This window comes from Procambarus clarkii, chromosome 37, assembly GCF_040958095.1.
Source record: "Procambarus clarkii isolate CNS0578487 chromosome 37, FALCON_Pclarkii_2.0, whole genome shotgun sequence".
Lineage (NCBI taxonomy): Eukaryota > Metazoa > Arthropoda > Malacostraca > Decapoda > Cambaridae > Procambarus > Procambarus clarkii.
This window is the reverse complement of record NC_091186.1, coordinates 12,466,396-12,481,553: the sequence shown is the minus strand read 5'-3', so window position 1 is coordinate 12,481,553 and position 15,158 is coordinate 12,466,396. Positions and strand designations below refer to the sequence as shown.

At 46.9% G+C, this 15,158-nt stretch overlaps 1 protein-coding gene across 1 annotated transcript in view; it reads right to left on the bottom strand.

Moving 5' to 3' along the window:
- Positions 1-15,158, bottom strand: part of Rbcn-3A (rabconnectin-3 alpha) — a 185,250-nt gene that overhangs the window by 66,958 nt on the left and 103,134 nt on the right. Inside the window, 4 exon segments of the mRNA XM_069336828.1 lie at positions 511-678; positions 12,213-12,245; positions 12,378-12,593; positions 13,163-13,330. Of these exon segments, the coding sequence (XP_069192929.1) occupies positions 511-678; positions 12,213-12,245; positions 12,378-12,593; positions 13,163-13,330 (585 nt within the window).

Genomic DNA, 15,158 nt, shown 5'->3' with positions numbered 1-15,158 from the left:
CTCTAAGCCAGTTGATCACTGTTGAGGCATTCTTCCCCACCTTAGCCAGTGCAGACGTTGATGTCCGGGACTGTTGGTGGACCAATTGCTCCCCAGCAACCCAGGGCAGAGATGGCCCTGTGGCACTGGATCATCTCTGCTTCTTTTCATTTACTCTATGACATGAAGGTAAGCCCTAGATGTCTACTACTTCAGCACTACTGTGCTCCTTGTTCTCTCCAGTTTACTCTGGTTCCACCATCCAGAATGGGCATGTTAACCTTTCTGATTTTTAATGTTCTATTTCTTCTCATAGCAGATGTTAATGATTCTTGCCAGAATCCTACAGGGAAAAAGATGAATCATTCCATACATATATATAAAATCATACATACATATACAGTCCAGTATGTCTAATTCAAAATGCTTTGGACGAAAGGTGTTTCAGTTTAACAAAGATTATGGTGTAGGAATGATTCATCTCTTTAACACTACATAATCACACACGGTATTATACACATATAATATTACCCAAAAGCCATCGCTTTCTCCTTGCAGCCCTCTCCATTTTATCCTCAAACTCAAGCTTCTCCTGCTGGAGGATCTCGTGTAGAGTTGCGGGCTCAGTCGCAGGCACCGAGGGCAGGGGCATTGGGTCACCAATTTCATCAGCAGGAATGGATTCTATAAGGTCGCTGTCTGTTGAAGAAGACATTGTATAAATATGTACAAACAGTTCATAAATATTCTGTTATGCTTGAGATATCATCATCTTTATAATGAACTGAGTCTCATAATGTAGTAATTAACATAAAATATATATGTACATAAGGAAAAGATATCAATGACTGAAATTCATCTCCTCCATTCAACACATCAACAAAGTTTATAGTCAGCCCTTTCCATAGCAATTTAAATTATAGTTTACCATTTTTGCAGATTGAAGAAGTTTAGCATAACAATATGTATTATAAGGATATAGTTACATTGCTTGTGATACCAGAGAATCATTTAAGAATGCCCATTCATCCTTACAACCACATTGAATAACAGTAATAACATAGAACCAATTACAGTGTTTAAATAACAAAGACATTACAAAGTACAACACCACATATTTCATTCTTAATTACAGGATAACAAGAAAAAGTAGTGAGTTAAACATGTTAGGGTCAGAGTACAATTAATTACACACAGCCAAATGAAAATAATTACTGTACTGCAATTGAGCAGCACATGCATTTATCATAACATGCAGTTGAATGACAAATTTTCATTACAGTGCAGTACATGCATTCTATTCCAATATTTGTACAATATTATATTGTTAATAGTAAGGAGAAATGTTAGTTTAAAATATATAATACTATTTTAAAGGTCTATATTTACAACACTTCACATTTAGTAAATAAATACATACATTTGTTTCCTTAAAGCACTATCTATCCTACCCATTGTCTGTGCTGCTCATAAACAGAAGCCAAAAAACCAGCGTTGAATACTAATGAAACGCCATTTTCTGGGTGAGACCCGGAGGCTCCCCAGAGCTTACTAGGCTGATATGCTAATGTCAGACTTTAGCATCAGTCATGTGTATGGAGTTCTATGGGCCTACCGGAGACCACGAGACAGAACCTGGCCCCATCAGAAGAGGCAAGGGAAGCAATGGCCTATAGAAACCCCCAGTGTAGATGGGAGCATTCCATGTTTGCCATCGACTGGGTTAGGTACCCAGAGAGGTAAGCATCCCAAAACAAACTTTTATTCTGGTGAAAATATTGCTACCAAATCCAAACAAGTGGATAGAACTCCCCTAAAAGAGACAAGAAAACGATCATGACGTCACACGTCAGCCGCGCCGCTGTCTGCATAGCTCACCCCTCCCTGGGAGGGGGAAGGGGGAGCCCCAAACCCCTCATACCAGCTATGCACCCTTTAATGCTTAGGCTGAATGTCAAAATACGCGAAAAACCACCGACCGGAGGGAGGAAGAGAGGGAGGGATGCCGGGGAGCCTCCGGGTCTCACCCAGAAAATGGCATTTCATTACATTCAACACTGGTTTTCTGGGGGGGGGGGAGCCCCTTCAGCTCCCCTGAGTTAACTACCCACAGAGGAAAAACGTAGGGACTTACTCGGGAGGCGGTCGCTGCTCTACTACTCAACTCGAAGTCGAGACAACTGGCTGCAACCGCCAACCCAAAGCGACACAGGCCCGACTAGGCCCAGGGATGTTCACAAGGTAACGAGCAGCCAAGACCCTGTTTGACCGCCAAAAGCCCCATGCCCGAATGTAGCCCATTCTACCTACGCTCAAGGTAGGCCAACACCCGAACACCTAAAAGACGCAGACGGGCCACGACAACCCGCGTAAGGCATGTGAACACTGCGAGGCGCCAGATTCAACCCGAACGGGAGACAACGAAAGCGGTAACTTTGATGCCCCAGAACAAAATCGAGCCAGTTCCTGAACCCTGGATGAATCGGGACGTGCCAATAAGCATCCTGGAGGTCCAGGGACACCATCCAAGAACCCGGCTCCAACAGGAGCTGAACCTGAGACAGCGTAGTCATCCGAAAGGAGGGGCAATGAACCCAGGGGTTCAAACAGAACAAGTCCAGAATGAAGCTGAGGTCCGCACAGTCCAGTTTCAGCACTGGAAACAGATGGGAAACCCATCTGAGGGACGACGTCGTTTCGACAACGCTCAAGCAAACCCACTCCAAGACGACTCGACGGAGCGCAGGAGAAGAAACCTGTCCCGCCAGCTCTGAACCCCCCAAAGGAGGAGGGGCCACCGAATGCCACCGTAGGCCGAAGGAAACGCCCTGAAACGCCCACAAATCGTAGAACCAGGTGTGAGCGAACAGCGCAAGCCTCCCCCCCATCGCCCCGTCAATGGGGCGAACCGCGAAAGGACGAAACCGCGAAAGTCCCTACGTTTAGGACAAAAGGGCAAAGACATCTTAGGAGCCAAGGTCCAGACCAATTCCAGAGAGGAGGCAAGCACCGCCTGTCGACACGCGAGCCGGGAAGCGTAAAACTGGGCAACCGCATCCCGCAAGATCTGTGCAAACAGTTTTAACAAGGCAGCCCAAGGCGCGAGCAGCCTGAGCCCAAGGCATCGGACCCCGGAACGGCCCCGAGCGCCCCCACATCTTCCCCAAGCTAGTCCGAAGACAGCTCCAGGAGGGAAAAGAAGCGCAAGGCCGAAGCCAAGAGGGCCCCTGGTGCACAAATCCTCGGTCACCAGCACAGCCTGAAAGGGCAGGAGCAAATAAGCTCTCATTGAGGTGCTCAAGGTCAACCCCCCCCCCCCAGGAAAACCTGAACCACAGTCGAAACCTTGCGCCACTAAAATGTGCGGGATTGGCAGAAAGAATGCCAGGCCTCCAAGGCAAAGATAGGACAAGTCCGCCAGCCAGGGCAACTCCAGAACCTCATAACGGACCCAGAAAGAGAACGAAGTCTCAAACCTGAAAGATGACGGATTCATCACTGTGGCATAATCTGGGTCACGCAGGAGGTAAGCCGCTAGGGCCGCCAGCACCGCAGACAGTTGGATGCGGGAAGCCGAAAACCTCCGGAAAGACGGAACCGCCGCACCCAAGGGAACACGAGGAGGGGCAGACACCAAATCCAAGTCGTATGCAGTGGGGGGGGGGGGGAGAGAACCCCGCTCCTTGTAACAATAAGCCCAGCTCCGAGGGTAGAAAAATCCAGGCGGGGTCCAGCAGGGCCCAAGGCCCCCAAGTCAGCCCCTCCCCAGCCCCAGGAGCCCCCTCCTCGGGACCCGGGGCTGAGTCATCCCCAGAGCACCGGCCCCTAAAGAATAGGCTGGCGCAGCCAAGTAAGTCGAACAAAAGGGGGCCCACTGGTCAAACCCAGAGGCTTCGACAGGGAGATCAGACTCGAAGGCCTCCGTCACCACACTGGAAGGGACATCCCCGAGACCGCCCGAGACTCAAGACCATCTAAACCCCGCCCCGACTCCTGAAACTCTCTGATTCTTCGGAGCCGGAAGCAGAGAAAGGGGGAAGGGGGGGGGAAGGGGACCAGAAAAAACCACCGAAGGGAAGGATGAGGGGGCGTGGACTGAACCAGGGTCGAAGTGACCCCCACCCCCAAGTCCAGGTCCCTATAGGCAAAACAGGGCAGCCTCGGGGCATCCGGGTGAGCAACCAACCTAGCGCATTGCAACAGCCGAAAGCGTACATGCAACGCCTGCACCGTCTGTACCCGTAGAAGATCATCATTAGACTGGATAAATTGAGTCACCAGCAAGCAACAGAACTCGCAGAACTCAGGGTCGAAAGTGTCACCGACCCAAGAGGCAGCGTGACGGAGGCAAAAACCGTGAGGGTCACCCTGAGTCAAGGGGGACCGAGCAACCCTCAAACTCGCATGGAGTGAGGGGGCAGGGAATCCGGGGACACATCCATCGGACACACATGCCCCCTTGGGGATTCCCAGGGTCCTGAGCGTTTACCAACAGGGACTCATGCCCAGGTAATCCCAGGCAGGGTACTACTAACCTAGCGCCCACAACTACCAAACAACTATCTAAAAGCTGAACCCCAGGGACTGTGTACACTCACTGGAGACCTAGCAGGGGGCTCCACCAGAAAAGAACAGTGCACATGTCAGGCACAATTAGGGAAGCAAGGCGGACCCCCCCCCTCACCCCCCACAAGGCAAAAAGAACAAAAAAAAATCCCGCAAGAGGACAACATACCCCAAGGAACAGAACCGGCCGCTGTGAGTAGTGAAAACAAGCTACGCAGCACCCTGTACCCCACCAGTGCAAACTGCCTCTTACCTTAAGGTAAACAAGGAAAACAAAACCCCAAGCAAGCACCCAAAGAGCGGCCGAAAAACCAAGCAGTAATACGGCCTAGCAGAGGCAGGCCTCCAGGAGCTTGTGGAAGGTGGCCCCAAACTCCAAGGGCAGTACTTATAGGGCACCTAGGGACGATAACCCTAGGCGCATGCAGCCCGAGTACCATAGAATAACTCCTGACTCTCACACCCCTAGAAGACAGCCACCACACTCTAAGCACAGTGCTGAAAATGCTGGAGTCAAGCACACGACTTCCACCTCTAGCATCAGCCTGAGAACTAAAGGGTGGATAGCCGGCATGAGAGGTCTAGGGCTCCCCCTTCCCCCTCCCGGGGAGGGGGGAGCTGTGCAGACAGCTGCGTGGCGACGTGTGACGTCATGATCGTTTGCTCGTCTCTTTTAGGGGAGTTCTATCCACTTGTTTGGCTTTTGGTAGCAATATTAACCCAAAGCATTCACCCAAAATGAGGTTTGTTTTGGGATGCATACCTTTCTGGGTGCCTGATCCGGTTGATGGCAGACATAGTATGCTTCGAACCACACGGGGGTTTCTATAGGCCATTGCTCTCCTTGCCTCTCGGAGGGGGCCAGGTTCTGGCTCATGGTCCCCGGTAGGCCCATAGAACACCATATACATGACTGATGCCAAAGTCTGACATTAGCATATCAGCCTAGTAAGCTCCGGGGAGCCGAAGGGGCTCCCCCCAGAAAACATTAAGTTCTCATTAACTTTTAAATGAGCAAAAACAGGAGATGAAAAGTGTTTTGATAACAAAAAGGCTGAATGACCTTAACTCTATGCTAGTATCCTTAGGGAATCAAACCTCATTAACACTCCTGGGGTGTTTTATCACACCAATTAACAAATTACCAAACAATAACTTTACTGTCATTTATGTAATTTAACATTCTGGTATTCAGTTATTTTATGATTTTCTGAATCAGCAGTTTGACCATGGGTGAATGGTTTGTTTGGGGTGTTTCAAAACACCAGGGTACTAATTTAAAACACTGCATCTCAAGATGTAGTCTTTCCCAAATGCTAGTTAGACTATTTATTTATTTATTTATTTATTTATTTATTTATTTAATTTATTTATTTATTTATTAACATACAATGGGTTATGAAAATTATATACTATTTCCGAGGGACCATCGAACCCTAACTTCAAATGAATGTGTCCTTGTATAAAAATTCCCAGACGCAGAAAAAGAATGTATTCATGAGATGTAACACAGACCTTGGCCAAGATTTATCAAGAGTTAAATTCAGATGTCTATGTACAAGACCTGTACATCATACTTCAGTCATGAGGTCAGCTGCGTCTATATTCATTAAACACTTTATGACTTTGAAACTGCGAGGTCGTTCTCCACACAAAGTTGTTGTTGTTGTTATAGATGACCTTGTAGCACTTTGGAGCTTGTAAACTGTTTAGTAAATAAGTAGGTAAGATGTACAGGTCTCTAAGTGGACATTTAAGTGCTAGATGAATACAGGTTGTGGGTGTAAAGATCAAACTGGCAGTCCAACTATAGGTTCAAGGCACACCTAAGACACGTACAACACTGGCAAAATCACTTCTTCCCCCAACACTAAAAAAGCACACGTGTTGGGATTGTGAGAGAGACCATCGGGCGCTACATTTCATACATCTTCATCCACACATGACAATTAACAACAATTAATGAGTTTTGAGGCTGCCTAATACTTTTGTGCCATGATGATGCATATATGTGGCATAAAACCAAAATACGCGGAGTTGGTAATGATGCAAATGCAAATTATGCATCATTATAAATGATGCATCATCATACCATTATCATGCATCATCATATAAATGATGCAAATTTAAAAATTTGTAAAAATTATTGCCCGAATAATATGGGATTTGTTTTAAAATGCGCCCTAACGTCTTCCAATTCTCTGTATACCCTACGTGGCATCCCAACTCTGCCACATGGGCACCCACCCATGCTGGACACCCGTTGTTCTCGTGACCACGCTTGTCACCGCAGCGGCGTCCCCTCGAGACGAAAAGTTTTCCCTTTGCAGTTGTTTTATCTCAGCTATTTGTTGTTACACGCTTTATTGACTTTCATTAAATTGACGTTTTACTTTGAAGTCACTGCCAATTGACTTCAAGATGGATGGAGATCAAGAACAGAGCCAATCCAAGACGAAAGCATTGAAAGAAACACAAGTACAGATGTAAGTACTGTACATACTAGTATATGTTTATTAATTTTTTTATACATATGATATTGTGGTACAACCACTTATGAAGGAAACAGCACAAAAACGAATGATATGGTGTCATAAACAATGTCGGGAATAAATAACAACTGTAAACAATAAAGAAAAGCGGGTTTTATACACATGACGATGTTTTTATCTTATGGTAAGGGTGCCTGACAGTTGGGTGGACAGCGCTTTGGATTCGTAGTCCTGAGGTTCCGGGTTCAAACTCCGGTGGAGGCAGAGACAAATGGGCAAAATGTTTCTTTCACCCTGATGCCACTGTTACCTAGCAGTAAATAGGTACCTGGGAGTTAGACAGCTGCTACGGGCTGCTTCCTGGGGGTGGAGGCCTGGTCGAGGACCGGGCCGTGGGGACACTAAGCCCCGAAATCATCTCAAGATAACCTCAATAAGATGGTATTGGTAATGATGTTCTTACATTTGTTCTTATATGCAAATTGCAAACAATTTGATACCAAATTGAACGACATAGCACAAAAATTGAGGTGAGAAAGCTGAAAAAACCAGTGCTGAATGTAATGAAACTGCCATTTTCTGGGTGAGTCTCGGAGGCTCCCAGGAGCTATCCAGGCTGAATGGCTATGTATAACTTTCTGGCATCAATCAATGTGCACGGAGTTCTTGCCTACCGGGGATCACAAGCCAGAACCTGGCCCCCCTCAAGAGAGGCACAAGGAGCAATGGCCTATAGAACCCCCCCCCCCCCACCCTGTGGTTGGAAGCATTCTATGCCTGCCATCAACCAGATCTGGCACCCAGAGAGGTAGGCGCCCCAAAACAAACCCCTATTCTGGTGAAACTATTGCTACCGAAAGCCAAACGAGTGAGCAGAACTCCCCAAACGAACATGACGTCATCATGTCGCCACGCCGCTGTCTGCACAACCCCCCTACGCCGGTGATCCACCCTTCAGTTCTTAGGCTGGATGTCAAAATATGAAAAAAAACGCCACTGACCGGAGGGAGGGAGAGAGGAATGCCGGGAGACCTCCAGGACTCACCCAGAAAATGGCATTTCATTACATTCAACACTGGTTTTCTGGGGGAGCCTTGTTGGCTCCCTCGGAGCTAACTACCCGAAGACAAGGAAAAACAAGGACTTACCAGGGCGGCGGTCAGTCCTTACTCCTCAACGCAAAGCCGAGACAACTGGCTGCAACCGCCGACCCAGTGCAAAAAACGCAGGCCCTACGAGGACCAGGAACATTGACAAGGTAGTGAGCAGCCAGGATCCTGTTCAACCTCCAAAAACCGAATGTCAACCCATGACGTGTTGCCAAACACGGCTCGAATGCCTCACCTGCCACTCCGGAAGGGGACTCCCCTGAGACTGCCCGATTCTCAACACCAACTACCACCCTGCCCAGACTCCGAAACCCTTGAACGCTTCGGGGCCGGAAGCAAAGGGGGAGGAACCGGATGGACAACGGACTACAGAAGGGAAAGGACAAGGGAGGGAGAATGGGACCAAAGCCGAAGCGACTCCTACCCCAAAGTCCGAGTGCCTACAACCAAAACAGGGCATCCGGGGAAGCAACTAACCTAGTGCATTGCAGCAACCTAGACCTAGCATGCAATGTAGCTGCTGCCTGCACTCTCATATCATGATCAGTAGCTTGGGTGAACTGGAACTCGTACAGGCAACAAATGTCGCACGACTCCAGGTCAAAAGAATCACCGACCCAACAGGCAGCATGGCGGAGGCACAACCAATGATTGTCCCCCAGATACAAGGGGACAGAGCAACCTTCCGACTTGCACGAAGTGAGAGGGGACTCGAGGGTCACATCCATCAGACCACGGAGCCCTTGTGGGGTTTCCCAGGGCCCTTAGCGTTATTAACATGCTAAGGGAAGTCCAGGCAGGGTACTGCGAACCGGCGCCCAAGACTATCAAACAAACTGCTAATAGCTGAACCCCTGGGACGTGTCCACTCGCGAGAGCCTAAGCAAGGGTTACCACCAACCACACAAAAACTAAGAATAAATATAATGATAGATATATACACCCCAACACAGAAGGAGCAACCACCCAGGCAGACCTCCCTCACCAGGCAGAAAAACAAAAACAAAAGCAAAACCCTGCAAGAGGACAACGTACCCAGGTGGAACAGACCCAGTCTCTGTAAAAGGTGAAAACTAGCTGTGCAGTACCCCGTGCTCCTACCAGTGATGAAAACTAGCCCCTACCCAGAGGGAAACACAGGCAACAAAGACCCCAGTCGACTCCAAGGGCGGCCAAGTACCGAGCAATAAAAGACACAGCTGGGGTAGATCCCGAGGTGACTTGTGGAAGGTTGCCCCAAGTCCTAATGTAGTACTTACAGGGCACCTAGGGAAGGTCGCCCTAGGCGCATGCAGCCCAAGTACCAAAGAATATTATTTATCTGTCTCTACCACCAGTAGAGACAATCCACGCTACAAGGCACAGAATCTGAGACAAATCGATGGAGCCAGAGGCACAAGACTACGCCAGTAGCACATCAGCCTGAGAACTGAAGGGTGGATCGCTGGTGTGGAGGTCTGGGGCTCCCCCTTCCCCATACCGGGAAGGGGGGGGGGGTTGCGCAGACAGCGGCACGGTGACATGATGAGGTCATGTTCATTTGCTAATTTTCGTTTGGGGAGCTCTGTCCACTCGTTCGGCTTTCGGTAGAAATAGTTTCACCAGAATGGAGGTTTCACCAGAATGGAGATCTGGTCGATGGCAGACATAGAATGCTCTCAATCACATGGGGGGTTGCTCCTCGTGCCTCTCTTGAAGGGGGGCCAGGTTCTGGCTCATGGTCCCTGGTAGGCAAGAACTTCGTGCACATTGACTGATGCCAGAAAGTTATACATATCCCTTCAGCCTGGATAGCTCCAGGGAGCCAATGGGGCTCTCCCCAGAAAGAGTCCTGTTTAAACATTAGAGTATGGTGGTGAGCTCACGGGCAACGCTAAGCCTACCTTGTAGGACACGGCGGGCTGCCCGCCGGGCCAGCCAAATTGTTAATATACTAATGATAATAATGGAGACATTGATTTAAATTAGTTGTATATGTACAATACAATAAAGCATTTTTGCAGTGTTAAATCCAAGCAGAAATCCCTCTGCATTATGCTAGAAATTATTACATGATAATAAAACGGCTATTTACCCAAGCATATGCCCTTCACCAGCATGGACCCACTCCAGCAGAGGTGTGTCACACATCACATTTCAAACCTTCACACACACACACTTCCGGAAAAAAACTTTCACTCATTTTAGGATTTTATCAATAGCTGGTCTACAATAAATATTTGGTCAAAGTTGCTGATGAACTTTGCACTGTATGTGAGTGTATTTTTTTTCAAAAAGGTTTGCAACATGTTCAAACTTAGGTTAGATATATATAAATCTGTTTGGATGTATATAAATAGGAGCTACCTCGTATTGATAGCCTTCTAAACTCATGAATGAATGTATCAATGAATGAGTGAATGTATGTGTATATATGAATGAATGAAGACGAGTCACAATAACGTGGCTGAAGATACGATGACCAAACCCCACATCAGAAGATGAAAAAACAATAATGATAATGGTCCATCCTGGACCATTATCAAGTTGTGTGAGTGGAGAGGGGAAGGAACGGGTCAATAAATAAGGAAAGAGTGAGGTCAGGAGTAGGTAAGAGAAGGTAAGGTGTAAGGTGAGAAGAAGGTAAGAGAAGGAGGTGCAGACGATGAGTCACAATACCGTGGCTAAAGATACAATGACCAAACCACACACAAGATGATGAAGAAACGACGATGTTTAGGTCCATCCTGGACATACGACTTGATAATGGTCCAGGACGGACCGAAACGTTGTCATTCCTTCATCCTTTGATGTGTGGTTTGGTCATCAAGAGAAGATGGTAAGAATAAGGTGAAAGGTGCGAATGGCATGAGAGTAATAATGGGATGAAAAAGGAATGGGATGAGGTAAGAATAAGAGAGTAAGAAAAAGAAAAGAGGAAAGGCTTAGGTCAGGTCATGTATGGTAAGACGGTTAGAGTATTTAAGTACTATATGTACTGTGAAAGAGAGAAGTCAACAGCAACAAAGCCAGGACTAAGGTACATGACTGGTGTGTGTACATGACACTCTGTGCGAAGCAAATTGTGAGCAGTGAAACGTGAGGTATACCAATGTTTCCAGATGTGTGGAGTGACTGACAACCTTACTGCCAACACATCTGCTAGGCAAGTTTCCTGAAATTACCTAAGGGATATAATATCTCAAATGGCCTCAACAGGGACAGAAAGCTGGAGGCTTGTCAAAGGTTCCCCCCAATGCAGACGAGGAGTCACAATAACATGGCTGAAATATGTTGACCAAACCATACACTAGAAAGTGAAGGGACGATGACGTTTTCGGTCCGTCCTGGACCATTCTCAAGTCGATAGTGACTTGAGAATGGTCCAGAACAGACCAAAACATCGTCGTTTCCCCCCAATGTTCCTGAGAATTGTTTCCAATTGGATTTTAAACTGAAGTAATGTCCAGCATTTATGGTTTCGATGCATAGGCAGTTCCATGTGTGTATAACCCTATGGGTGAAAAACCAGCTCCTGTTCACTGAAGCAACATTAACAATTCACTGAAGTGTATTAAAATTACCATACATGGACAAAATTCAATATCTCTTTAAAAAAGCAATTTTCAAACTTTGGATATAATGAATTGACCAATGTCTACCATATTAATTTAGTATACTGCTACAGTATTACTACAGAACATAGTGTGAATAATTTCTATAAGAAGCCCCAAAGAATTTATCAGAGGTCTTATTAATCCATGAATTGCATTGTTTAAAGAAAAATCTCTCAACTGGTAAAGTTTGTATAAAATATGAAAGTACAGTACAATTATAGTACCTTCAATTTTCATAATTATACTTAACACAACAAATGTATAATTAAAATGATACAAGAAAAGCATAAATGACCATTTACCATCACAACAATAAAGTTTTGAGATTAAATAATCAACAATAACAATGCACATTCATCCTCACATACAACTCTGCTGTTGGTATCCATACATATTATTAAGAAAGATAGTCAGATCAGCCAAGTTTGTCCCCCACCAAACAAGGTGCTAAATCACCCGGACGTACTCACCCCACCAAACGTCCCGCCACAACTCGCAGTACACTGTGGTGATCAAATTTCTCACGTGAATACCTCCTTAAATCATAATTAATAATTACAGTTTAACAAACTTATAACTCAATTTTTCTACAGAACAAGAATGAGAGAACACAAAAGGAAGGAGACCAGACTCACCGCCCACTTGGAGGGTGCTGCAGTAGTTGCAAACCTCCTTGAGAGCCTCCACCTCTCTCTCGAGCCACACATACAGCTGGTACCTCAGCTGCCCACCGTCCACCTCACATCCAGTCGCCAGGGTTGCCAGCTCCTCCATCATCATCTTGAGGCATGACACAAACTTCAGCTGTTGAGCCATTATGTCCAAATGTTTTTTGCTTGCTTTTCGAGCTCCTATAGAGAAAACAATTTGAGATCAAACTTTTTTAACTGAAGTATGTAAACACAAATGTTTAAGGTAAATGTAACACATCATCTTCATGGTGTGTTATGGTACTTCACTCTATAGTACTGTATATAGAAAACCAAGATGAGAGATTTTAACAGTAAATAATGCTTTACCAGTAAGGGGTTTATAAAATACATGAGAACCACATGGCTAGTGCTTCCAAAGGGACAACTTAAGCAGGTCTTAGTTTATTGGATATCTATTTTTTATAACATTTCTCAGGAATTTGAGCATTTTGTGATGCTTCATTGATTTGCAGATACTGCCTCAGTATTGGTTTACATCTCTGAATACCATGAGCTCCCTGCCTCACAGAGGGGAGGGGAAGGGGGATGGGGAGCAAGGGAAAGTTTGTAAGAGCAGTTGGCCCTGGTAGCAAGTGAGTGTGTCCATGTATACCTGACATTATTGACATCTTACCACTAACATTCAGAGCTGCCACAGCTACTGGGGAAAAGACCCCAAAAATACAAGCATCCTCAGATGCTGCGAGAAACTTGGTAAAGTAGCTTACCTTGGTCATCACTGGCTACAGAGTGATTATCCGGAGGTTTACTTTCCTCCTCCTCCTCCTCTTCTTCATCGCCCATGGAGAAGTCCAGGTCAAGTCCATCGTCTTCCTTCTTTTTATGGAATAAGCCTGATGATGACCAGTCGTACTCTGCTGAGGATGAACCAAAACCTGAATGACAAAAAATTGAAATGAGATAAAATAATGATAATAAGAACAAACTATGAAATATGAGTAACTTAAAAATACTGAAAAAAAAACAGCTTTGAATGTAATGAAACACCATTTTCTGGGTGAGCCCCGGAGATTCCATGGAGCTATAGAACTGATATGCGCTATATTAGTCTGAGGCTTCTATGTTGTTCTGCCTACCGGGAACCAGAGCTGGAACCTGGTCCCCTCAGAGGGAGGGAGCAATGGCCTAAGGAGATCCCCCCTTGAATTTGGGTGGTACTCCTTGTCTGCCATTGATCGAGGTTAGGCACCCAGAGAGGTAGGCATCTCAAAACAAACCCCCACATGGTAGGAAATTGCAAAAAACCCATAACAGAACAGAGGAAACAGAACTCTCCAAATGACTCCCCAAATGAAAACAAAAGAAACAAGCAAACAAGCAATCATTATTCACTACCTCCGTGCCGCTTGACTGCGCAGCCCTCCCAGGGAGGGAGAGGGAGGAGTCCTGGACCTGTGTGCCAGCTACTCCCACCTCAGTTCGGAGACTGAGCACCAAAAATGAAACTGCAGACTGGAGGGAGAGAGGGTGCCAGGAAGCCTCTGGGGCTCACCCTGATAATGCTGGTTTTCTGTGAGGAGCCGCTTCGGCTCCCTGGAGCTACATAACCAATGATAAGTAAAAAGAGGGATTTACTTGGGACGCGGCAGCATCGCTTGGTTCAATTCGAAAACGAGACAACTGGCTGCAAACTGCGACCCAAAGCTACACACAAACGACTGGAAACAGGAACATTTACCAAATAACAGGCAGCCAGAACCCTGTTCGATTTCAGAAACCGCCCCGCCCGAACATCAGCCCAGAACATGTTGCCAAACACGGCAGTCTAAGCAGCATACTTACGAATGTCATGGGCACGAGGGTAGACCGCAGGCTGGCTAGACTTTATAATCTTGCGAACGACCTGTGAGACCCGAACCCTGGAACAGGGAAAGAAAATCGGATCAATCCAAAGCGTGTCCACGGCCACAGAGTCTGAGGTGCACGGATAAAGGCACAGAGCCGCAACCGAACACAAAACATGATGCACCCCCGGCCTGACCAATCAAGCATCAATAACCCACAGACCCCTCCGGAAGCCTGCTGTCTCGTCCTTCACCAGAAAAGAAGGAAACTGCAACCAAACAAAATGTCCACCAGGACCAAAAGAGCAGAAACCTCTGCATCGGAGGAGAGCATGAAGCTCATCGAAAATGCAAGCTCACACGCCCAGCAGTCACATGTAAACGAACAGCAGCGCTGCCTGGTGGCTAGGAGGGAAAGCACCCACTGAAAAGCAAGATGGCCAGTAAAACAAAAGAAATGTCCAATGAAAAGTGGAAATCACGACAGCAAATGAGGAAACAAAGCAGATGGAAAGGGGGGACGAAATCCCTCCCCTCCCACCCAGAAGGCACAAGCAGGGCAAACAGTCCCAGAACTGTGAGTGGGCTCCCCCCACAGCACCAGGAACCCCCAACAGAGGCCCTGAGGGGCAAAGCCACCCTCCACGCCCACCATCCTAGAAGAAAGGCAATGTCCAAGGGAACGGCAACTAGAAGGAGGCCTGCTGGTAAGTCCTAGAAGCCTCGGCGGAAGAAGCAGACTCAAAGGCCTCTGTCCCCCGCAATGAATGGGGTAGCCTGGTTGACCAGTCCAACAATGAGGAGGCTTAGTCGAAGACCAGGCTGCGAGGTCGCTAGGCCCCGAAATCATCTCAAGGTAATCTCAATGTAGCCCCTGGAGTCGCCCTAAGTTTCATCCCAAACTAAAACCCGCCCAGAC